This window comes from Arachis ipaensis, chromosome B4 (genome assembly GCF_059453495.1).
Source record: "Arachis ipaensis isolate K30076 ecotype BB chromosome B4, ASM5945349v1, whole genome shotgun sequence".
NCBI lineage: Eukaryota > Viridiplantae > Streptophyta > Magnoliopsida > Fabales > Fabaceae > Arachis > Arachis ipaensis.
The window spans coordinates 77,910,151-77,934,874 of record NC_142439.1 but is presented as its reverse complement, the minus strand read 5'-3'; the positions used below and the strand labels follow the sequence as shown (position 1 = coordinate 77,934,874).

Sequence of the window (24,724 nt, the reverse complement as noted above, 5' to 3'; positions counted from 1 at the left end):
GAACGACCCAGAACTAATACTCTCGGTTACTTTTATTGGGTTGGACTTGTGACAACCAAAAATTAAACTTTGATTGAGGATTGTTTGTTGGTTGGGAACTATACTATCAATGGAATTATTCTGTGAAATTTCTAACTGACGATAATCCTCATATCACGCCTCACCACCTTTAATTTACGACCTAGGCATAAAGTTATGTGTGGTTGGGTGTTAAATAGTCTGTTTGCCACCCCTAACTCTACCCTATTTGATCTCAAACCCTAAAAGACATCGTGTTTTCTATACTTTTTTTTCTTATTCTTCTATTACTCTTTTTTTTAGAAAATATTTTGAGGTTGTATTTACACAATTTACATATAGTTGGTGGAGTATCCAGTTTGAGTCACTGCTTAGTCTTGAGAAGGCATACAGAAGAATATCTAATATTCTTAGGTTGGTGAGAAGCGAATCTTGTAATTTAATAGACCTAAAAAGCTTTGAAAAAATAATATCTAACATTCTTAGGTTGGTGGGATATCCAACTTGAGTTTTGTCTGAGAAGGTTAAGAAAATACCTAAGGCTCTTAGGTTAGATTATGACCCAATTTGAGTGAAAGCTTAGCCTGAGAAGGCTTGAGGAGAGAACATCCATTGTACACTTATTACAAAAGTAAAACTCTCAAGAAACTTGAAGACCTGATGTAAGTAGTTTAGGCCTAATCAATATATTACACTTGTGTACATCTTACGCTTATCTCTTTGTTTTATAACTTATTACCTTAACTGTGTTTGGAAGTGTGTTTTCAAGATACCTTAGAAGGTGTGATTTAAAGTATCTCATGTCTATTTTAAGAACTTTATACATAGCTTTCGAGGAAGCTTCTATGGTGAAGAAAGTATCTTTTGGTCCTTGAAGGACCTGGATACTTTTTGAATTGTAGAAAAATTTGGAGCTCTATTAAAATTTTGTAATTGAGCATTAAGTTCCATATGGTGGTGATGTGACATAGTTATTATAATGTTAATTGCAATTTGGGAAAGGCAACTCAAATATAATTGGAAACGTAGTTGGATCGTTCAATGGAGTTGGGCCCAACATTTCTTATTCTTTAAGGATGTGACATATATGGTCATGTTGCATGTTCAAAAAATCTCTCCAAATGTAGACTCCAACCATAAAAATGAGCAGATGACCAATCTCTAACCATTCAAATTTCAAAATAAAAAACAACAAAATTTGAAAATAATCTCTAAAACAAAACTAGACATATTTCCATATTATGACCATTCTATCTATTATTTGAATCAATTCCACTATTGTTAAGAGTATTTAAATACATAAAAAATATATTATTGACAAAAAAAATAAGATATCTCGAATACTTAAGTAAAAAATTCAAAATTTTTCATTATATTCCGGTTATAATAATAATATATTTATTACTAGATTAATAAGTTTTATTTAATTTTTAAAATTTTATCCTTGTACGAGATGTCTCTGGTACGGGTTGAGAGATAGATCGAGAACTTGCTGGTTGAGGCAGATGCTGGATCTCTTGACTGGAGCAATGGGGGGAGGTACCTGCAAAGATACTCCAACGCTCAAGTCAGAATGGGTCTGAGAGGTATAAGGTGTGTGGAATGAATGAATACCTAGAGGGACCTGGGTCCTCTATTTATAGGTGATGGTGAATATCTTATCTCATCTTATTTGGCTAAGATATGGGAGACGTTTGAATTCGAAAGTTGGTTGGGAGCTCTATTGGGCCGGTTTTTGGCCTTCTAGAGGGTTTCGATGGGTCGGACCCAGGTAGCCGGGTTCGGGGGTCGTCCCGGGTTGTGGGATCCGTGGGTTGGATCCGTAACAGTTGCCCCTGCAGCGGGAGAGCAAGCGAGGTCGGTCTGTCGCTGGGAGGTGTAGTCTTGACCGTTTGTGGCCTTCTTATGTTCTCCTCAAGTGGTCATTTGATTCTTTTGAGGAGAGGTTGGTGCGCCGGCTCTGGTTTTTATGGCCATTCCGAAGTTTTGCCTGGCCGTTTTGGTCTGACACGTCTCTTCTGTGTCCCAGTGCCTGTTGCATTTTTCGTGGCGTACTTTATTGGTTTTTTTTCCAAGGGGGCATTTATTGCGAGGGGACGTTTTTAGGTAGCTTTCCTTTATTGCCCCTACGCCCCTTTTTGCTTTCCAAGGTTATTTCGTCTTTCTGCTCTTTTTGAAACTGTTTTGGCTTTCCTTCTTACTTCCCTCGTTTGTTTCATTTCTCTTTTACTCTCTTTTCTGAAAAATCTCCTTCTCTCTGGTGTTCTGGCGTTTCTTCGAGGTTGAGTTTTCTGCTTTCCCTGCTTCAGCATTTTAAGGTTCGTTCTTTGCATTATCAGGTTGGTATCCCTTTGTTTCTTTCTTGCTTTCATTATTTGGTGGTGTTTTGTTGTTCTGTATTTGCCATGCATTATTTTGCCATCTGCTTTCTTGTGCTGCGTTTTGCGTTTTGGGTGGTGGTGGTATTTGTGTTTTGAAGGGGCTGAGCACCGCCGTGTTGGATTGGTAGTGGGTAGTAGGTTTTTGGTTGTCTTTCTTGCTTCTGCGTAGGGTTAGTAGGCTGATGGTGGTGCTCCTCCCTGTTTTAGGTATGCACCGGCGAAGGAGTGAGGGAGTGGGTACTCTGATAGCCCCTTCCAGGGGCGTCCCCGCTAGCTATACTTGGGTGACTAGTGATGTGTGGGGCGTTCCGTCGCAAATGACGGAGGCCAATCTCCAAAGGCTCCGCGATCAGGGGGCGATTTGTGGTAGCGGCAATATGAGCTTGCCCTCCTGGATGCCGATGAGCGTGTTTGTTATCTGAACCTCAGTTCGCCCACTGTGCCGGACTGGATGTGGGTTTATGAGTCGATGTTTACTCGGCTCGGCGTGCGGCTTCCATTTTCGCCATTTGTTCAGGAGCTGCTGAGTCGGTTTTCCGTGGCACCGTCTCAGCTTCACCCGAATAGTTAGGCTGCCGTCAAGTCTTTTAAGCTTGTGTGTCAGTACCTCGATCTTCCAGTTTCTGTTCCTGTTTTCCTTTTTCTTTTCTTATGTACTCTTCCAACTAAGGAGGGAAAACATAAGAAAGGATACATGTCGTTCCGGGCTCAGCCTCATCGTCGTATATTTGGTTTGTTTGAAGATTCTTTCCACGGTTTTAAGAGAGAATACTTTAAAGTGCGCCCTGTTCAGGGCCATCGTCCTTTTTGGTTTACGTTAGAGGGCGAGCGTCGGTTTCTAACTTATTGGAATTTCGGTGCCAGGCCGTCGGTTTTGACCAAGGTCACATTCGATGGTTTGTCTCAGGAGGATAAGGACATTGCTAGTGTCCTTTGGCATTTGTTTGGGGAGTGTTCCGTGGGTTACCTGAAACTGGAGGTCGATCTCGGATGAGATCTTCTGTACTAGTCGGAGATGACGTGTCCGGCTGGCTGGTGGCGGCCGGAGCTGTTGTGCCCGACTTGTTGGACTTGCTGCACTGCTGATCCTTGGCCACCGGAGGGTGGGGGGTACCTGCAAGAGACTCCGATGCTTAAGTTAGCACGGGTATTAAGAAGGTTTTTAGTAGAATCAGAGTATGAGTTATACCTGGGTGCTCCAGTGTATTTATAGTAGTTGTAGAGTGACCTTTCTGGAGATAAGATAGTTATCTTATCTTATCTTTGAATGAGTTCAGTTTATCTTCAACGGAACCGCCTTTCTCTCTGTAGGCTTGGGCTGCCTTTGGATTGGGCTGTGTTCCTTCGTTTTGGGCCTTCTTGGGCCTCTGTGGCATTTTTTCCGAGCTCTTTGTGAAGAGGTCAGTCATTGGCCAAGCTCTTTGAGAAGAGGTCGGATAGTCTGACCTGAAGAGGTCGGTCGGCTTGTCGCTAAACATCCGGGTCGGACAGCTTGACCCAGGGTATGAACAGTGCCCCTGCTTGAGTTCGATCTTTCCGTGAGATTGTGCTTTTCAGAGCTTCGATCTCTTTGGAAGTCGTGCTCAAGCATCTGTCTAGCTTGTTTCTTCATTGCTTTGCAATATTTTGCAGATTTTCTAGAGGTTTGGTACTTCATAGTCCAACCTCTTTTGAGTAGTAGTGTGGGTTTTCTTCCCTTGCTCTCTGGATCGCGCCTTGCTTTAAGTTTTTGTTGACAACCCTCTTCTTTGGCGAAGTTATCCATGTGGCTTGATATCCGGACTTTTAGTGACTTGTCCAATGACTTTTTAGTGTTCTTTATATAGAACCTTTTTTAGTCTTGGATGACGTTTGTAGCCCTGTTTGAGATTGTGCCTTCTTTGAGTGGAGTTGTATCCCTTTTAGCTAAGCACATTTGAGCCTTAAGTTGTTTCCCAACCTTTTGGCTTGTTCTTTTTTGAGATCGTACTTGCGCCTCTTCTTAGCTGACGTCGACCTGTCTGACTTTGCCCCTGCTTGAGTTCGGACCTTTCCGTGAGATCGTGCTTTCGGAGCTTTGATCTCTTTGGGGAAGTCGTGCTCAAGCATCCTGACTTTGGTCGATCTTAAGTAGTTTCTCCTTGTGAGAGTTTGGTATTGCCCCTTTTTAGTTTGTTGAGAGGTCTTTTCAGCCTTCTTTCGATTTGTTTGTCTTCACTGCTCGGGCTTTTTAGTCATAATCCAACAACTTTTTATAGTTTGTTTGGATGACTTTTTAGCGCCGTCTTTGAGGCCGTGCTTTTTGCTTTTTAAGTAGTGTCTTTTTTCAAGACTTCGTACTTTTCAGCGAAGCACTTCTGGCTTTGGTCTTTTGACCTTTCCTTGGCCTTTGTGAGATGTTTGTAGAGTGTTTGGTACTTTTGCTGTCCGACTTCTTTTTGTTTTGTCCACTTTCTGCTTGGTCGAGGTGGTCCTTTGGGGCTAACTTGTCCGACAACTTTTTAGTGTTCTTTGGTAGAACTTTTTTAGTTAGTCTGAACAATTTCGATAGACTTGTCGTGGAACCGTGGCTTTTTGGGCAAAGCTATGTCCCTTTTAGCGCACATTTTTCGTTGGTCCGATTTCTCTTGTCGATCTTTCTTTAGCTTTCGTTGGTCCGACTTCTCTTGTCGGTCCAAGTTGTAGCTTTCGTTAGTCCGACTTCTTCCTGTCGGTCCAAGCTGTAGCTTTCGTTGGTCCGACTTCTTCTCGTCGGTCCAATCTGTAGCTTTCGTTGGTCTTACTTCTTCTTGTCGGTCCAAGCTGTAGCTTTTGTTGGTCCGACTTCTTCTTGTCGGTCCAAGCTGTAGCTTTAATTGGCTCGGGCTGACTTCTTCATGTCGGCCTCTTCTAAGTTATTTCTTAGTAATCCTCTTTCTTGGACCTTTGTCAGGTCTCTTTCAGGGATTACTTTTATAACTTGTTTGTAGGAGGCCGACTTCTTTACGTCGTCCTCTTCTAAGTTATTTTTGTAATCCTCTTTCTTGGACCTTTGTCAGGTCTCTTTCAGGGATTATTTTAATAACTTGTCTGTTGTAGGAGGTCGACTTCTTTACGTCGTCCTCTTCTAAGTTATTTTTGTAATCCTCTTTCTTGGACCTTTGTCAGATCTCTTTCAGGATTACTTTTATAACTTGTTTTTCGTAGGAGACCGACTTCGTTAGGTCGATCTCTTCTAAGTTATAGCAATTCCTCTTTTATAGGGTTGGCCAGACCTCTTTCCAGGGATTTGCTGATAACTTGGGTTGACTTGGTCCGACTTCTCAACGTCGGCCAGTCTTTAAGTTATCATTTTAGCAATCCATAAGACCTCGTCAGGTTCTTTTTTCGAATCACTTTCGATAACTTCTTACATTATTCTGTGTTCATCTTTGCCGATTTGTAGAAGGTTGTCTTTTTTTTTTGTCGACCTTTAGATGAATCGCGTTTTCATCTTTATTGGTCTTCCATCGTGATCGTGCAGTGAATCTGTTTTTCACTTTCTGCCGATCTGTTGCTTTATAATCGGGCAATGAACTCTGCTTTCACTTTTTTGCCGACCTTGTCGAAATCGGGCGATGAATTCTGGTTTCATCTTTGCCGACTTTTATCGTGATCGGGCGGTGAATTTGGTTTTCACCCCGCCGACCTTGTCGTGATCCGGCAGTGAAATTTGCGTTTCAGATTAATGCGTCTTGGTATAGCAGTGAATTTTGTTTTCACTTTGTCGACCTTTGTCGTAATCAAATGATGAATTCGGTTTTCATCGTGGTCGGGCGGTGAAGTTGGTTTTAACCTTGCCGACTTGTCGCTTTGTAATCGGACGATGAATTTGGTTTTCATCTTGCCAACTTTGTCGTGATCGGGCGGTGAATTTGGTGTTTCACCTTGCCGACCTGCCGTAGTCGGGCATCTTAGTAGGAAACTTTTTAGGGAATCTGCAATCTTTTAAACAATAAAATGAAGATAAGAGTGTGTACATGTTAGTACTTACCTTTCTAGGTCGGGCAATCTTTTTGGATCTCGGTCTGGCGCCCTTTTTAGGTATGCCATGACCTTGGTAGCTCTTGCTCCTTGAGGTTGGACATTTTGTAGCAACCTTTCCCCAGTTCTTCTAAACGACTTGGTATGGTCCTTTCCAGTTGGCTGCTAGCTTCTCTTCTCCTGACTGACCTATTCTGATGTCATTTCGGATCAGGATGAGATCGTTGTTGCTGAATTACCTTCCGATTGTATCTTGAGGTCATTTGACGTTTTAACGCATCTTCCTTGATCCGAGCTCTTTCTCGGGTTTCTGAAAGTAGGTCGAGTTCTTCCTTTTGAAGTTGGGAGTTGGCCTCTTCACTGTAGTGGATCACTCTGGGCGATCCTTCTTTGACCTCCACTGGGATCATTGCCTCCATTCCGTAAGCTAATCGGAAGGGTGATTCCTTTGTAGTGGAGTGTGGAGTTGTCCGATACCCAGAGGACTTGTGGGAGCTCTTCTGGTGGGGCTATAGGGAAGTTGGCATGCTTTTGATGTAAGGCTTTGACTTTGTATTTGTTCTGAAGAACTTTGGTTCTTTCTACAAAAAGTTTGCATCTTTGATCGTTTGTTGTCACTTTTCTTTTGTCATTCGCCTTTGAGAAGAATGTGTGCTTTGCTTAGGGTTTGGTTGCTGTTCTTGTTTCTTTTCATTGTTGCCTGACTCCTTTTGTACAAAAGTTCTAGCTTTTGTTTTGACCTTTTGTTTGAGAGGTGTTCGGGCTGTTTGGGTATAGATTGTCGACTTCTTTTCTCTGTGTTCTTGCCCTGTTGTTGCCTCCAAAAGATGCCCCTGGACCTTCGTGTGAGTCTTGGGATTTCCCTTTTACTGCTGTATCTGACACCTGATGTTTTGCTGTTATTCTCCGAGTTGTTTCCTTATTTGCCCGAGTTGTTTGGTAGTAACCTCATAGTCGACCTATGTCTTTGAGATGTCTACTAAGATCCGGACAGCATGTCTGATTAGCTGGGTTTCATAGTTTTAATGCGTGTTACTGTGGCTGAACCTGAGTACATCCCTTATACCGCCTTCGAAATTGACTCGTTGTGGTCTTGTAATGTAGCCTGGATGAGGCTTCTGTTATTGCCCCTTGGTTTGGTGTTGGCTAGTTTTGAAAATGCATCAGCTCGGGTATTCTATGTGTCGGACTTCATTTTCCCCGATTTGTCCGAGCTGTTGGTACTGGCTGGTTTTAAAAGTGCATCAGCTCGGGCATTCTATGTGTCGGACTTCATTTTTCCCGATTTGTCTGAGCTATTTTCTGTTTTTGTCCAGGGTCCCCCGAGATGTTCTCTGGTTTTGTCGAGGGTCCCTCGAATTATCCGAGCTGTCCTCTGTAGGATTCTTCCAGCTAAGTTTGTTTTCTGTAGGATGCCTTTTATGGGCTGGTTGGTCCGAACTCTGATAGTGTGAGCTTGAAAGTATGGGTGGAGTCATTGAGAGATGAGTACGAGGGCGTAGGCGAACTTTTTTTATCTTTTGATAGTTTAGTTCGGCCCCTTGTAGAGCTTTGTTGAAGAAGTAGATGGGTTGTTGCCCATTTTCATCTTCTCTGACTAGTGCTGAGGCTATTACCCGACTTCCTACTGCGAGGTATAATATGAGTTCTTCACTTTCCTGGGATCTGGTGAGAATGGGTGGTTGCCCTAAGAATAGGAGAAATCTCGGAAGGCTTGTTCGCATTTCGTTGTCCTTTTCAAACCTCTCTCCCTTCCTTAATATACCTCTTTGAGGTGTCTTTTGCAAGATGATTTGGAGATCGAACCTCCTGCGAATCCTACATTTATCATATGAACACGTCTCTTAGAGGGGTGAGGTAGACGTTCGACTTGTCCGACCTCTTTGGTGTGAGGTGGACGTTCGACTTGTCCGACCTCTTTGGTGTGAGGTGGACCTTCAACTCGTCCGACCTCTTTGTTGTGAGGTGGACCTTCAACTCGCCCGACCTCTTTGGTGTGAGGTGGATCTTCAAGTCGTCCGACCTCTTTGGTGTGAGGTGGACCTTCAACTCGCCCGACCTCTTTGTTGTGAGGTGGACCTTCAACTCGCCCGACCTCTTTGGTGTGAGGTGGACCTTCAACTCGTCCGACCTCTTTGTTGTGAGGTGGACCTTCAACTCGTCCGACCTCTTTGTTTTTGATTGGGCGAGGTGGTGGGATCTTCTCAATGTTGCGTATTTCTCGTTAAACATCCACAAGAGATAGGTTTCTCAGTGGGTTGGTCTTCTTTCTTCCTGGACTCTTTATCCTTGTCTCGTAGTAGGTTAGGAGAATCTGGTTTTTGAGCTGTCTACCAATCGGGAGTTCTCCTCCATATTGATATATTTTTTCGCCCTTTCTTGAACTTCGTTTAGAGATGTTAGGTGCTTCTTGGATATTGAGTGGTTGAAAGCTCCTTCTCACAGGCCATTAATGAGACCCATGATGGCGGCCTCTGTTGGTAGGCTTTGTATGTCTGGGCATGTTTTGTTGAATCTTTCCATGTAGTTGTGAAGACTTTCCGGATCTCCTTGCTTGATTTCTAATAGACTGGGGGCGTGCTTAGCCTTATCCTTCTGGATGGAGAATAACGGATTGCATCTGAGGCCTCCGTGAGATACATCCTGCTTCTGAAATTGCTAAGATGATGGCTTGGATCTGATGTGCCGTCGTACGGCGTCATGTTGGGAGCTTTGAAGTCCTTTGGGACTTTAGCTTTCATGATCTCTTTGGTGAATGGGTCTTGATCTTTGTGGGGGCTGTCTTCGTGACCGGATCGAGTTGTTTTGGCCTTGAGATCTGCTTCGAGTTTTAGGAGCTTGTCCTTTAACTCGCGGCGTCGCCTTACCTCTCTTTGTAGATCCTTTCCAACTTCTCGTTGATGCTGGCTTTCTTTTTCAAGTTGCTTTAGGCGATCTTGAAGCGCTTCTATTACTCCCGGATGTGATGAGTTTTTGTCTCCGTTAGATTCCGGAGTATCTTTTGGTGTAGCATCCGCGTTTTTGTGCGGTGTTCTGTCCTCTAGATATGAATCGTGGTCGTTGTCATGGTCGTCCGCCATGGTGATGGGATGACTTCCAGGTTCCCCGGCAACAGCGCCAATGTTCCGTGGGTTACCTGAAACTGAAGGTCGATCTCGGATGAGATCTTCTGTACTGGTAGGAGATGACGTGTCTGGCGGACTGGTGGCGGCCGGAGCTGTTGTGCCCGACTTGTTATGCTCCTTTTCCGAGTGCAGCCTTGATTCTGTACCGTCCTTCCCAATTGAGGGTGAGTTTTCCCTCCCCTGGGGTTGGGGTTCCAATGTCGTTTTGTCATAGGACGAGGTCGTCGGGTACGAATTCTCGTCGGATGACGCCGTGGTTGTATCTTAGGCTGATTCTTTGTTTTAGGGCTAGCTCTTTGATGTGGGCTATGCTTCTTACTTCGTTGGTGAGGTCTCGTTCTGCTTCCTCGTCGTTACCCCTTATCGTCCTCCTTGGGCTTAGGTCTCCTATTTCCACTCGGATAACAGCCTTCACGCTGTATGTTAATCGGAAGGGGGTTTCCCCGGTGGTTGTTTAGGGGGTTATTCGATACGACCATAAGACTGATCCGAGTTCGTCGGCCCATAGCGCTTTGGCTTCGTCGAGCCGTTTCTTCAGTCCTTTGACGATTATTTTGTTTGCGGATTCTATCTACCCGTTTGTTTGGGGGTGCCCTACCGAGACGAATCGGTGGGATACATGTACCCCTTCTAGGAATTCTCTGAATTTCCTATCGGCGAATTGGGTTCCGTTGTCCGAGATGATGATCTCGGGGATCCCGAAACGGGTTATGATCTGTCGCCAAAGGAATTTTCGGCATTGGGTTGCCGTGATGGAGGCCAGGGGTTCGGCCTCGATCCATTTGGTGTAATAATCTATGGCGACGATGAGGTACCGGAGTTGGCCGGGTGCCGTAGGGAAGGGCCCGATGAGGTCGATCCCCCAGGTACCGAATGGCCGTTCTACCGATATGATGCTGAGCTGGTGCGAAGCGGCTTGGTGAATATTGGCGTGCTTTTGGCATTTTTCGCACTTTTTTACCAGCTGCATGGAGTCCCGAATAACCGTGGGCTAGAAGTATCCGGCCCTGATGACTTTCTGGGCCAGGGTTTTACCCCCGATGTGGTGGCCGCAACAGCCTTCATGGACTTCGCGGAGTATGTACTCCGTGTCCCCGGGTTCAACGCATTTGAGAAGGGGTTGCGAGAATCCGCGCTTGTATAGTTGTCCTGCGATGACCGTATAATCGGTGGCTTCCCTTTTTGTCTGTTTTTCCTCCTTGGGGTCTTCTGGCAGTGTTCCGTTGAGGAGGTATTGTATGATAGGGTAGGTCCATGATCCCTGGCTAGAGAGTGTTAGGTAGGTGTCGGTCGTCGTTGATATAGATGGTGATCTGATGACTTCCTGAATTAGCGACTTGTTGCCATGTCCTGGCTTAATGCTGGCTAGTTTAGAGAGGAGATCTGCCCTGGCGTTTCGTTCCTTAGGAACGTGCTGTATAGTTACGCGATTGAATCCTTCCTTTAGTTCATTCACCTTGGCAAGGTATTGTTGGAGTAGGGATCTCGCGTTTGGTAGTCTCCGTTAATTTGGGAGCTGACTACCTGTGAATCGGTGTTTACTTCCAGGTCCTTTGCTCCGACTTCTGTTGCTAGAGCTAGGCCTGCCAGGAGGGCCTCATATTCTGCTTGATTATTTGAAACTGGGAACTTGTATCGTATTGACTGTTCAATTATGATCCCGTTTTGACTTTCGAGTATGACTCCGGCACCTCCAGAGGTGACGTTCGACGAGCCGTCGACGTGTAGTTTCCATGACTCGGGGGCGGAGTTTCCCAGCGTCATCTTGGCGATGAAGTCGGCCATTGCCTGTGTTTTGATTGCGTTTCGGGGTTCGAACTTGATATGGAATTGGGAAAGCTCGATGGACCATGCTAGCTTTCTTCCTGCTAGGTCGGGTTTTTGCAGTACCTGTTTGACCGCTTGGTCGGTTCGGACTGTCATGGGATGGGCCTGAAAATATTGTCGTAAGCGCTGGGAGGCCGTGAGGAGTGCGAAAGCTAGCTTTTCTAGGCGCGAGTAGCGAGTTTCCGTGTCTTGTAGGACTTTACTTATGAAGTATATGGGTTTTTGTTCTTTTTTCTCGTTTTCGCGGATGAGTGCCGCTGCGAGTGCTTCTTCTGTTATGGAGAGGTATAGGTAGAGGATCTCTCCTGCTTGGGGTTTGGCGAGGACTAGTGGTTCTACTAGGACTCTCTTGAAATGTTAGAATGCTTCTTCGCATTTTGCATCCCATTTGAAGGGGGTTCCTTTCTTCATCAGTTTGAAGAAGGGGATTGCTTTTTGTGCCGATGCTCCGAGGAAGCGGGATAGCACAGTGAGCCGGCCGGTGAGCTTTTGGATATCGTTAAGGATTTTTGGGCTTGTCATCTCAAGAACGGCACGACATTTCTCTGGGTTATCTTCAACTCCGCGTTGTGTGATCATAAAGCCGAGGAACTTTCCTGCCTCCATTCCGAAGGCGCATTTTGTCGGGTTGAGTCGCATTTGGTGCTTTCGTAGGGTGTTCATTACGAGCTTCAGGTCGTTGATGAGTTGCTCGCCGGATTCGGTCTTGGCAAGCATGTCGTCTATATGGACTTCTAATTTGGTCCCGGACAGGTTCTGAAATATCTTGTTGACGAGCCTTTGGTAGGTGGCTCCGGCGTTCTTCAGGCCGAAGGGAATGATTGTGTAGCAGTACGTCCCGTCGGGGGTGATGAATGACGTTTTTTCCTCATCGGGTTGGTGCATAGGTATTTGATTATAGCCGGAGTATGCGTCCATGAAGCTGAGGTATCGACGGCCAAATGCGGCGTCTACTAATCCGTCGATGTTTGGTAGGGGAAAGGCGTCTTTTGGACAGGCTTTGTTGAGGTCCGTGTAGTCAACGCACATTCGCCATTTCCCGTTGGATTTCTTTACTAGAACGACATTTGCCGGCCACGTCGTGTAGGATAGTTCTCTGATGAAGTTTGCTTCGAGTAGGGCGTTTACATGCCTTTTGACCTCGGCTGCTCGGTCTGGGAACATTTTTCGTCTCCTTTGTGCCACGGGTTTGGCTTTGGGGTCTACGGCTAGCCGGTGGGACATTAGATCGGGGTCTATTTCGAGCATGTCGGCTGGTGTGAATGCGAACAAATCTCTGTTTTGTTTCAGAAATTGGGAAAGATCCTCTTTAAGGTCATACGGGAGGTTTCTGTTGATGAAAGTGTATTCGTCTTTGGTTTGCCCTACTTGTAGTTTCTCCATGTCGCCTTCTGGTTCTGGCCTGGGTTGGCCATCTTGTCGGGCGTCCAGGTCGGCTAGGAATATCCCAGCCGCGTCGCGAAACTTCTTCCGTAAAGCTAGGCTGCTGTTGTCACATTATGCTGCGACTTCCCGGTCTTCGTGGATGGTACCGATGGAGCCGTCTTCCGTTGTGAACTTCATAAGGAGGTATTTGGTAAAGATGACGGCGGAGAAGTCGTTGATTGTTTTTCCTCCGAGGATGATGTTGTAGGCGGTGGAGTCTTTTAGGACCACAAATTCGGATAGAATTGTTTTCCTTTGGTTACCTGTCCCTATGGTGAGGGGGAGGGTAATGGAACCGTCCGGTTTGAGGAAGTTGTCTCCGAGTCCCGTGACGCCGGTGCGGTGTGTTTGGAGATTATCGTTGCGGAGCCCGAGCTTGTCGAAGGCTCCTCAGAAGAGGATGTTAGAGTCTGTGCCGGTGTCCACCAGTAATCTTCATAATAGTCCTGTTCCGATTCTTGCCGAGATGACGAAAGGTGCGTCTTCGGCCGAGGTGCCGTGCTGGCAGTCCTCGGGTAGGAAGGTTACCGTGTTGTCGGCGGTGGTAGTTGGGGTTTGGTCTCTGACAGCCAGGACTTTGAGGTCCTTTTTTAGTGTTGATTTTGATTTGCCTGATACGTCTTTGCCCGTGATAACGTTTACTATTATGGTTAGGTCGTCCTCTGGGCTTTCCCTAGGAGGTTGTTTTTGTGTTCTCGGGTTGCGTCCTTCTCTTTCTGGCGACCTGTCTCTTTCCGCGCGTTTTGGTTCTTTGATGATTTTGGCAAACTCTGGGAGCTTGCCGTCTCTTATGGCTTGTTCGAGTGCGTCTTTAAGGTCGAAACAGTCTTGTGTCCTGTGCCCGTAACCTCGGTGGTAGTTGCAATAAAGGGTTTTGTTGCCGCCTGTTCTTTCTTTGAGTTGTCGGGCTTTCAGGATAATTCCTCGATCTGCTATTTGGTGGTATATCTTAGTAATCAAGGCTGTCAGGGGTATGTAATTAGAGAATTTGCCGATTCTGGGTGGTCAGTTTGTGTTTGTTTGTTTGGGATGGTCCCTCTGATTTTCTCTGGATGGTGGGTTAAGCCGGGATGTCGGGTTGCCGTGTTGGGTGTTGCTGTGTTGCCATTTTTTGGCAGCGACGACCTGGCTGACCTCCTCGTCGTTTATGTAATCTCTTGCGACGTTCTGGATCTCGTGCATGGTCCACACTGGTTTGGTGGTAAGGTGCTTGCGGAAATCTTCGTCCATGAGCCCGTTGGTTACACAGAGGCTTGCGACGGAATCTGTGAGCCCGTCGACCGTTAGGCATTCATCGTTGAAGCGGTCGAGGTATTTCCGTGTGGACTCGTCCTGTTTTTGTGTGACCCCTAGCAGGCTGATGGGGTGTTTAGCTTTAGTGATTCTGGTTGTAAATTGGGCCATGAATTTTTGTGAAATGTCATGGAAACAGGTTATGGATCCGTTAGGGAGGCCGTTGAACTATTCGATTGCCGGCCCGGCTAGGGTTACCGGAAAAGCTCTGTATCCGACTGCGTCGGCTGCGCCTTCTAGGTTCATCCTGGCCTCGAAGGCCGTTAGGTGTTCCTGGGGATCCTTGGTTTCGTCATACTTCATGTCCGTGGGTTTATCAAAACATTTGGGGAGTTTTGCTTTTAAGATCCTCTCCTGAAGGGAGTGGCTCCCATTATTGTGTGGTCGTTTCTCGTGCGCTTGGTTTCTCGGTGTCGTCGGTCTTCGTCTGAGTCGTGTTGATGACTTAGATCCCGGGAAGCGCTGCAGTTGTACCTTTTACTGTGTCGCCGTTCTGGCGACTTTTCACGTCTGAGGTCGCGCGAGGTGATGCGATTGTCTCTCCCATCGTGTTGTCGAGTTGGCGATCTGCCTCGGCGAGATTTTGATCTAGAGGTTGCGTGGCTTCCATTTTCGGCGTTGTGCCTTTCCTTGGTGGCCACTCTGCCTTCGAGTTCTTGGACTCGAAGACAGAGATATTGGATATTTGTGCCGCTTTGTCCCCCGTGTTTTCGGGGTGCCGTGGCTCTGCGACGACGCGTTCGTTTTCCTTATTCTGTGCTGGGGTGGCGTGGTGGATGGTGCTTGCTATCCTTCCACGGTTCGTGACCTCCTGCTGTTCGGGGGTCAAGTTCCTCGTTCGGGAGTTATCATGGCTTAGGGAGGTTTGTTCAAGTACGTTCCCCATTCTGGCTCAATCGGCGCAAGTCCCCACAGACGGCGCCAATGTATGAGATGTCTCTGGTACGGGTTGAAAGATGGATCAAGAACTTGCGGGTTGAGGCAGATGCCGGATCTCTTGACTGGAGCAATGGGGGGAGGTACCTGCAAAGACACTCCGACGCTCAAGTCAGAATAGGTCTGAGAGGTATAAGGTGTGTGGAATGAATGAATACCTGGAGGGACCTGGGTCCTCTATTTATAGGTGATGGTGAATATCTTATCTTATCTTATTTGACTAAGATAAGGGAGACGTTTGAATTCAAAAGTTGGTTGGGAGCTCTATTGGGCTGGTTTTTGGCCTTCTAGAGGGTTTCGATGGGTCGGACCCGGGTAGCCGGGTTCGGAGGTCATCCCGGGTTGTGGGATCCGTGGGTTGGATCCGTAACAATCCTTAATCATAAAATATGTCAACGGATTAAAATTTAAAATTTTGTGACAAGTTAAAATATTAAACATAAATTAACATTATTATATTCACAATAAATTTATATCGATTAAAGTACATGTTATTTAATTTCTATAGGACGAAAATGGCATTCTCTCTATGTTTAAGTCAAGTACTCTAGTTTCATATAAATAAGGATTATAATTTTATTACATACCTTAATCGAATTATTTTATTTTTCACAACTATATTCATTCAATTATTAAACTTTTTCTTTCTTTTGGGTAGAAGTCTTAAACTTTTACAATTAACTCTTTCAAATCCATGTACACAGGCCCATCCCAACACTAAATTATTAAACTCTTCTTTGTTTTTTTTATGGAAACCATTCAAACCCAACCCACTTGGACCAGACCAACTAACCTAAAGCTCCACTAATATTAACTTTTTTTTTCCCATTCAGTTCATTTCAAACGCAACTGCCACTTCAAATAAATACCTGGCCTGCTTCAACTTTTCAACCAAAGTCCAAGATCTTCACTCTCCATACTAACACCATCCAACTCAGCATACTTATACTTGATCTCTTGGGCATATTTTCAACTCTTTTTCAAATCCATGTACACAGGCCCATCCAAACACTAAGTTATTAAACTCTTCTTTGTTTTTTGATGGGAAACCATTCAAATCCAACCCACCTGGACCAGACCAACCAACCTAAAGCTCCACTAATATTAACTTTTTTTATCATTCAGTTCATTTCAAACACAACTACCACTTCAAATAAATACCTGGCCCGCTTCAACTTTTCAACCAAAGCCCAAGATCTTCACTCTCCATACTAACACCATCCAACTCAGCATACTTATACTTGATCTCTTGGGCATATTTTCAATTATTAAAAAAAACAGGGGTAGAATGGAAATCCGATCCCTTTACTGTCCGGCTCTCATCCTCACCACATAATAGGAATCTTCTAGCAAAGTCCTTGCAGCACCATACTTAACTTTCCTCACCATAGCCAATTCCAACTTTCGAAATAATGCTCTAACATTTTTCATTGTATACAAGTTTTCGGACTTGTGAAGCTTTTGAGTTCTTGTTTTATGTTTGAAAAAGTTTAAAAGTACAATAACCCCGAATTTCAGTTGGTATTAGAGCTGGTCTTCTAAGGGATTGAACTTCCTAATGGTTTGCAAAAGAAAAAATCCATGACAAATTTGACTTTAAGTCACGTTGAAAGGTTCTCCCTTAATCATCCTCCATTTCTCGATAGGGACTACTATGCGTACTGTAGGACTATCCATGAAATTTCAGCACCTCTCTTGGCCTATTTATAGACTTTTGAGAGTGGAAAGGATTCTATAGTTAACATCTCTTTAGAGGAGAAGGCTTGGTGTGCAAGCCACTTTCTTGGTGTGGTGTATGTTCGTTGCGCTGCATCAAGAATTTTTGGGTGAGTAAGCTCTGGTTATAATTTAAATTCAAACTTGGGTTTGCGCTACTTTCATTATTGATATATTCTCGTGCATGGTTTGTATTTCGTGTGTGCTTCAGACGGCTTTAGCAGAGAAGTGTTTTATGAAGTCTTTACTTATTAAGTCATTTATGAGGCATAAACATACCACTAAGTATGTTAGCACATCAACCGCTAATAGCATATCATTAAACTTATCCAGCTATTTTCTTATGAGCATGTTAGCTTCTTGAGTAATCCCAAACAAGTTCATGGGATGATTTGTTTTAGTAATCTTGGTTGTAAGTGCACCAAGAATCTTTTGGAGATATCAGAAAAACATCCCACTATAACTTGGGAAAATGAGTTTAGCCACTTTATTGTTGGATTGACAAGGTAATTGGGAATATGTGACATCAGATAGTGCCTGCTTCTCCCTCAAGATTCATCCTGGCTTCAAAACAAAATTCATTAGATGTTTCTAAGGGTCCTTGGTGGCATTATACTTCATGTTCGTGGACTTGCCTCTTCATAAATGATACCTTAGTGCTTAGTGTAAACTTAGAACTCAAGAAAATAATGAAATGCCTCAAGAATAGAAGCGTGACTTCTTCGCTCCAAGGACCGATGTGGTATGTACCTACAAGGGGCCTCAATGCTCTAGCTAAAAAATTTAGAGTTTAATTTGTATGCGAGATCATACGTGAAAGGCTGCTAGACCCTCTTATTTATACTATTTCCTCCAAAATATTGCAAATATCGGATAATATCAAATATTGTTAAGCATCTTGAATCGTGATAGTGTTCGACCTGAATTTAAGTTGGACCATAAAGTTAGGATTCTATTAGGTTTTGTGGAGCCATTAAAAAATGGTAGAAGTTTTTTTTCATAATTATAGAATTTATTTGTGGACATTGACTCTTTGTTATTGGTAAGAATATATCATTGTTTTTTTAATGGCTCCACAAAACCTAACATTGGGTTGGAGGATACCGTTTGGTTAAACAAAAAAAAATTATGGGCTTATGGCTGGTAATTGAATAAATGAGAGCAGAAATTTAGGGTTTAGGTCTCCTAACCCCTCCTCGCCCCCCGCGCCGACCTCAGTCATCCAAACAAAAATAAATAGTAGGAAGTAGCTTTTATGCTTTTGTCATATTGGGATTAACCTCTACCTTTGTCGGCCTGAGGGAGGGGATGGTCCGTGTGGGATGGAAAATCTTTATCATAATACGCAATGCATCCTGAGACCAATTTTACACCATGTCTCTAATTTTAAGATAAAAGTATTACCTTTTATCTTTATCATGTAGTCATTTTGAACACCGAAAAATTACAATTATAACAAGATGGACCGCAAAAATTGTTTTTGCAAAATAACGTCCCAAAGATATATTTTTTTTTGACAAAATGAATTGAATGTTTAGTCAATAGTTAATTTATATAGTCACCTGTTAACTTCTTTATAAAGTTACTAATTTAACCCCTATCCCCATCATTTTTGTTTCCATCTCCAACACCAACACCGCCAACAATCTCATCATCAATAACCACCACTACTAAAACTAGCCATAACATCATCATCATTATCACTAGCAACCCTAACAATTAATCAACTATAGTAGAAGAAAGAAGAGATAATGTGGAGAAACCCTAATAAAATTGTGATTCCAATTTGAGAGAGAGAGAGAGAGAGAGAGAGAGAGAAGAAGAAGAAATGGATGCTGTAAATGAGAAAATGGTGAAAATAGAGATGATAAAAGTTAAATTAGTATTTTATAAAGAAGTTAATTATTGATTGTATAAATTATCCGTTGACTAAATTTGGTTGAGAGAGAGAGAGAGAGAGAGAGAGAGAGAATATTTTTTTAACCACCACACTCAATTTTGATTTAACAGGAACCCCATTTGAAACACAATAAATATTGGAATCAACGTAAATCATGAAATACCATGATGAAATGAAAGTATTAAACTGTTTATGACTGACTGAATTTACAAAAAGCAAAGTCGATGGAGAGGTGAATTGCTCACCAGCAAGACAAATCCCAAATGGGTGCTGGTCTTGTCTTTTCTGTTTAGATTGTAAACTTGATTCTCAACTAGGGTAAACTGTTAAAAACCTACGAGGAATGGTTTGTGAATTAAGGGTTAGGAGAAAAAAACAGGGTTTTGGATCATTTCTAGTGTAAAATTTACATTAGAAGTCTTCTCTTCCCCTCCAAAATCTAACTTAAAAACAACTCCTAAGGAACCGAATAGGCATATGAAAAAACATGCAGCGTTCCTTAGGAACCATCTTTTAGTACTAGTTACCAGATTCTTTTTTCAAATACGTGTTGGGATTGAATAGTGTCTTCCATCAAAGCAATATTCATTCCCAAGATCAGTTAGAACATCACATAACATACTATGTTAGGAAGCATTCCATTTTGATGTCTGTGACATCAAGTTGCAAAATTTCAGCTGTACAACCCAAGATAGATCCGATGCTGCAAAACAACAAATTCCCAATAAAGCAAATGCAAATATTGATATCAACATATAATATGATAATTAGAGTGATTAGTCATTTGGGTATTAGCGAGTATTAGGGTTTAGGATTTTCAGTTGTCTTTCAAATACAAACATGAATGCAGGGGACTTATTTTACCATTTCCCATCACTGTTATCAAGACAGGGGAGACAAGGTTGTGTTAGGATGCAGAGACAAGGACAGACACAGATTTTGTTTCCTAGAACACAATTTGTGTATTTTCAGTAGCTCCAATAAGTGGACACTGGAGACACACCTTGCAACTTAGGCTGCATTTGTTTACGAGTACAAAACACTAAGATAGGAATATGGAGATACAAAATCAAATTTGGCAAAAGATAGATGGAAAGACACAAAAACATTAGTAAGGAACAAAACTTATTTTGTATTTTGTATCCTTCTTTACAAGAAAGACACAGATTAGTAAAGAACACAACTTATTTTTTAATTTTTTTTTATAATTACATTTTTTATTGTTATATTTTTCTTCCTAAATTCTTTTCGCAGAAAAAAAGAGAGTAAATTGAATTTTCATAATTTATTATTTCTTATATTATTAGTTTATCACCAAATAAAATACAAAAACACCTATTTTTGTGTCTCTGTATCCTGTCTTGTTCTCGAACACAGCCTTAGGGACATAAAACCTTTACCCTGTGGCTCCTTCCAGACGGCTGGCACCACTGGCAGTGGTTCAGCCATGGTAATCATGTCCACCTAAAATAATTTACCACTACTAACTTTGTATGTCTCTGTCTCACACTTCTGCCACCATACACTACACAAGGTGAAGAAGGTTTTTGTCATACCTGGGATGGGTGCGTCCAAGATCGCCATGAACAAATTCCTTGATGTAGGTCCCAGCCTGCACAATCATGTTCCATCTCTCTTATTCTTGTGAGGTTGATTATGTTAAACCCATAACTTGTTCTAATATAAAATTAACTAAGTGATTGAGAAATTTGTACTGTAAGAGAGAACATAAATAAAACAATACCTGCGTACATAGATGCAAAAGAAAATATTGGGAACTTCCAGCAACTGTCTCCATTTTCATCCTAAAGATTTCAAGAACAAAATGTCAGATTCTAGCAAGGATCCTAGAAGGTGAACATGTCAAACGATTGTAAATTTAAGAACTATAAGCAGGCGATACCAATGAATAATCTTTTCACGCTCTAGAGGACTGCGACGATGAAGCACCCTTATTGGGGTCCTCTGCACAACTTTCTGTACAAACAATATTTTGCAGTTTCAAAGTTATGGATTAATCTTTCATAGGAAAATTAAAAAAATACAGAATTCCAGGAAAAATTGACTTATGTGATTAAGGAAAACAATATCAAATTGACTAGTGATGGCAACTGGGGATCTTTTTATTAAAACTGCATTTTATTTTAGCTTATATAGCATTAAATCCTTCCTTGAATAAGCAATGGCATATCAATATGAGCATTGCACAGGTATTGTCATTGCAACCAATACATGTTGAATAATGGCACATCTTTGAACACCATTTATGTAGATCTTTTCTTACATACCAAATCTTTTAGTGAAGATACTTGTTGAAAATCTTCATCCTTCAGAGGACGAGAAGTCCACACTAAAGCAGCATATTGCTTCTACAAAATTTTAAGAACATACGAATGAATAAACTATGGAAGGCCCAGATAAAATGAGGATGGAGCACAGTTGTAAATTATGAACTATGAAATGAAACTATCCAACTAAGAAGGAAAATGCAAGACCTGCTTCTCTGCTTCACCTTCTCGCATAAGGTTCCAGCCATCACTGCCAACAAGTTTCAGATTTTTCACCCTCACCTACATGGTCATACAATACTTTAAATTTACTCATGACAAAATAAATGAATACCACATATAAGTGGCCAAAATCAACTACATTACCAATTTATTTTCCACTTCATTAATCATTTTCTCTATGTTGTTTACAAACTGTTCAGTTGGGACTAGCCGTGTGTTTTGCACCTCAAGAATAAATGGCCTACCAGGACCCAACATTCGGACCTAGAAGAATAATTCTAAATCAGATCGGTTCAGTGACAAATAAACTTTAGAAAAAGATAATGGAAATCTTCAGTACATCAATATCCTCTCTTCCAGCAGCATGAAACTTATAGTTATCACCACGGCATGCTTGAAGGACCTTTGTACCAATTATTTCCTATAACGATAAAACACACATTATAGCCAGCTTCCAAAATCAAAATAAACGAATGGATACTGTGATAACTTGCCGATGTAGACAATACCTCAACTGATGCTTCCCCCATTCTTTCATCATCAATGATCCAGCGTGTTTGACTCACATTCCGTGAATACTACCACAAAATTAACAGAATTATTAAAGGTAGCATCAGCTAAGCTCAAATAAGTCAATCATCACTTTGCAAATTATAGATATATACACTCATATCTAGACAAAATAAAGGAAAATGGAGGATATATTGGTCTATCAGACATTCACAATTTTCAATTTATTTTAGCTTATAGATTTCAAAGTACTGTAAGCAAACCTGCAATTCACATCAAGTACCAAAGAGAAACATGCACATCTGATAATGTTAAACTATATAGCAATTAGCAACTTAAATTGAAATCTTAAAGAAATGTGAGGCTTATCATATTTCAGAAGTTAGAACAAAATCAAATAGACACATCCTTGCTAAGAATGCTAACACCAAAAGGAATATTTTTTCATGCATTTTCCCCCACTTTTTGGATAAGAGTATTCATTATGACGGCGGAAAGAATGATACAAGGCAGCGAAAGAAAATAAGACATCCCAAGAAAATTAAAAAAAAAAATAGTGAAGCATAGTTTTCCAAATTCATTACCTTCAGGTATCTCCCACCAAAATAGAATGGTGTCCTGGAGCAATTGTAACTAAAATGGCAAGGTTCACTTGCCTAAATAGCAAGAAAGGAAACCAAATTAGCCACAGAATCATATACAAATTAAGCAGAAAAAATATGCAGAAACTGACTGCGGTAGAACTTTGTGGGCCTACCATACAAATCATCAAGGATTTATGATACAGATGAATTAGATATAAAACATTCCAAAAAAATGAAAACATCATCAAACAAAGGAATTTAAATTCTTTAGTCATCTATTCATAAAGAAAGAAAGAAAGAAAGAAAGAAAGAAAGAAAGAAAGAAAGAAGAATTACACTTTTCAGAAATAACTTGGAGCTGTCAAAGGATTCAATTTCTACTGAACTGCTAAGAGGCCTCTCTCCAATCAAATTGGATTCACCTATAAAACCAAAATTCAAATCAAATGGTCAATGGAAGGAGCTGTGAAAGTGAAATCATCGGAAGTGCCTATGCCTATCAAACCTACAGACATTCTTGATATATCTTATGTATATAGACTTGGTGTAGAAAATGAATTAGAAGGAAACAACAAAGACATGCCTGTTTTTCTTCTCTTGCAACTCCCATCATTTTCAGAACATTTGGCGACACCTTCCGATGCTTTGGTGTGAGTGTATGTTAAACGAATCCGGAAAGGGCACAAACTTGATTTACAACCCTACAAGGCAAGACATGATTTCCATAAAGAATATGTGAAATACACATCAACTGTGAGATAAAGCATCATCTATTGTGTTACAGGTGATTAGAAGGGGAAATTATAAAGATATTGGTGTAAAAGATGCATAATCAAAGCCGGCAACAAATGTCTATGAAACAGATATGGCCAGAAAACGTTCTCACCAATAGATTTTCAAGAGGATTTATTAGAGAAAACTTCAAAGCATCCTTTATAGAGATACATCCAGTGTGCAGCTTTTCTTGAAACCAAGGTTCAGATCCATATTTCTTTTGCATATATGACCTACAAGAATTTAACAAGGGAGACATTCTAATCAGTGCTAGAAAAAGTGGAAATCAAGAAGTTACTCTAACCAAAAAAAGAGTGGCACCAAAAAGGATTACTAATACAGTGATCATGAACATCAGAAAACATAAATGTAAAGTAGTAATATCAGAGTGAATAGACTGTTCTGCCTCAATGTAACTATAGGAAGCAGAGTAGGGTAAACAGTTAAAAGAAACTTGTGAGTTGTGACCTAACTACAAACTACAAAGGCACGCAGCTGATTTTACAATAGAGAAATGCCCAAATAAATGTTCAAAATAAACATGAGATTGTTCAATGTTACAATCACGAATACAAAATCCTGCAAATAAATACCGAATTTGAAGAATGTCCTTATAAATTACAAATAGAGGTTTCATTTGCCAAACAATTGTTCAAAAGTTCAAAATAAACATGAGATAGTGCAATTTCAATATCGCAACCATGAATGCGAACTAATGTAAATAACTGCGAAAAACAAAGAACGCCATATCAACACAAAAAGCCAAAAAAAATTTCTCACCAAACAGAGGTTTCGTTTTGAAGGATGAGAGGAGGAATGGAAACTTCAAGTGAGAAGGTATCGAACTGGTATCTCTCTTGCTTAACCATGTCAGCAATGAGGAGTGCCACGTCATAAGCAGTATCCTTCTGCAACACTCTTTTCTCTCTCTCATCGTAAAACCTGAACTGCAGAATCCCTAAGCAAATGTTGCAGAGTTTAGCTTCGTTGGAAGTGGTTGAGTCTAGAGGGTTTTCGGAACCGTTATCAACTGAGGCACAGATTGGGCCTTTGATACCAAAGAGACGAAGGACGCAGCGGACACATACCTGTATATGTGTGTGTATGTAGCAACAAAATAAAAAGAAGCGTTTGAAATGAGTAAATAGAGCATAACTAAGAAGAAGAAGAAGAAGAATCGAACTTACGCCGAGGGAGAACAAGTGGTTGAGGGCGTTGGAAGGCAGAGAGTGGAGCACTTGTTCCAAATCGGAGGACGACAACGACGAGGGAATGAAGGCATTCGAAACTTTTTCTTCCTCCTGCTCCATCGTTCCAAGTCCAAATCTTTCTCTCTAGCAGAGAAGAAAACGGTTTATTATTTCTTTTTTTTTTGGACTTGGGTTTATTATTTCTTAGCTACAACCATTTTCAACAATTTTATAAAAACAGTTTTTTTTTTTTTTTTCCGATGGATTGGACAACCAGTCTTAGGTTACACACTCATACACTTACTCACACACACTAATCTAGTCACTGCTAGGATTCGAACTTGTGTAGCTTTGGATTGAGGCAAATACTTTTGCCACTTTCAACAAGGCCGGGCCCAAATTTTACTCGAGTCAATGAGGATTTTAATGTCTTGTTAAAAAATAATTTGGTTGAAGTATGATTTTGGTCCTTAAGATTTAGTCTAAAATTTATTTTCGTTTCCAATTTTTTTTTTGTGTACAAAAGTGTCTCTAAAGTTTAACTCAGTTTTAAA

The 24,724-nt window shown here is 41.9% G+C and overlaps 1 protein-coding gene across 2 annotated transcripts; it reads right to left on the bottom strand.

The window, feature by feature from the left end:
• Positions 1-18,770: 18,770 nt before the first annotated feature.
• On the bottom strand, positions 18,771-24,374 carry LOC107639374 (Pseudouridine synthase family protein). 2 transcript variants are annotated; one of them, XM_016342846.3, is made up of 15 exons: positions 24,168-24,374; positions 23,761-24,068; positions 23,093-23,213; positions 22,790-22,907; positions 22,543-22,628; positions 22,207-22,278; positions 21,622-21,690; positions 21,453-21,533; positions 21,257-21,376; positions 21,098-21,172; positions 20,891-20,971; positions 20,506-20,579; positions 20,347-20,407; positions 20,159-20,214; positions 18,771-19,305 (listed from the first exon to the last, which is right to left on the bottom strand). In XM_016342846.3, the coding sequence occupies exons 1-15, from the start codon at positions 24,288-24,290 to the stop codon at positions 19,224-19,226; spliced, it is 1,527 nt and encodes a 508-aa protein (XP_016198332.3). In that variant the 5' UTR covers positions 24,291-24,374; the 3' UTR covers positions 18,771-19,223. The 2 variants fall into 2 exon arrangements, with proteins under 2 accessions (XP_016198332.3, XP_088340127.1); XM_088484001.1 differs by lacking the exon at positions 21,257-21,376.
• Between the last annotated feature and the right edge of the window lie 350 nt (positions 24,375-24,724).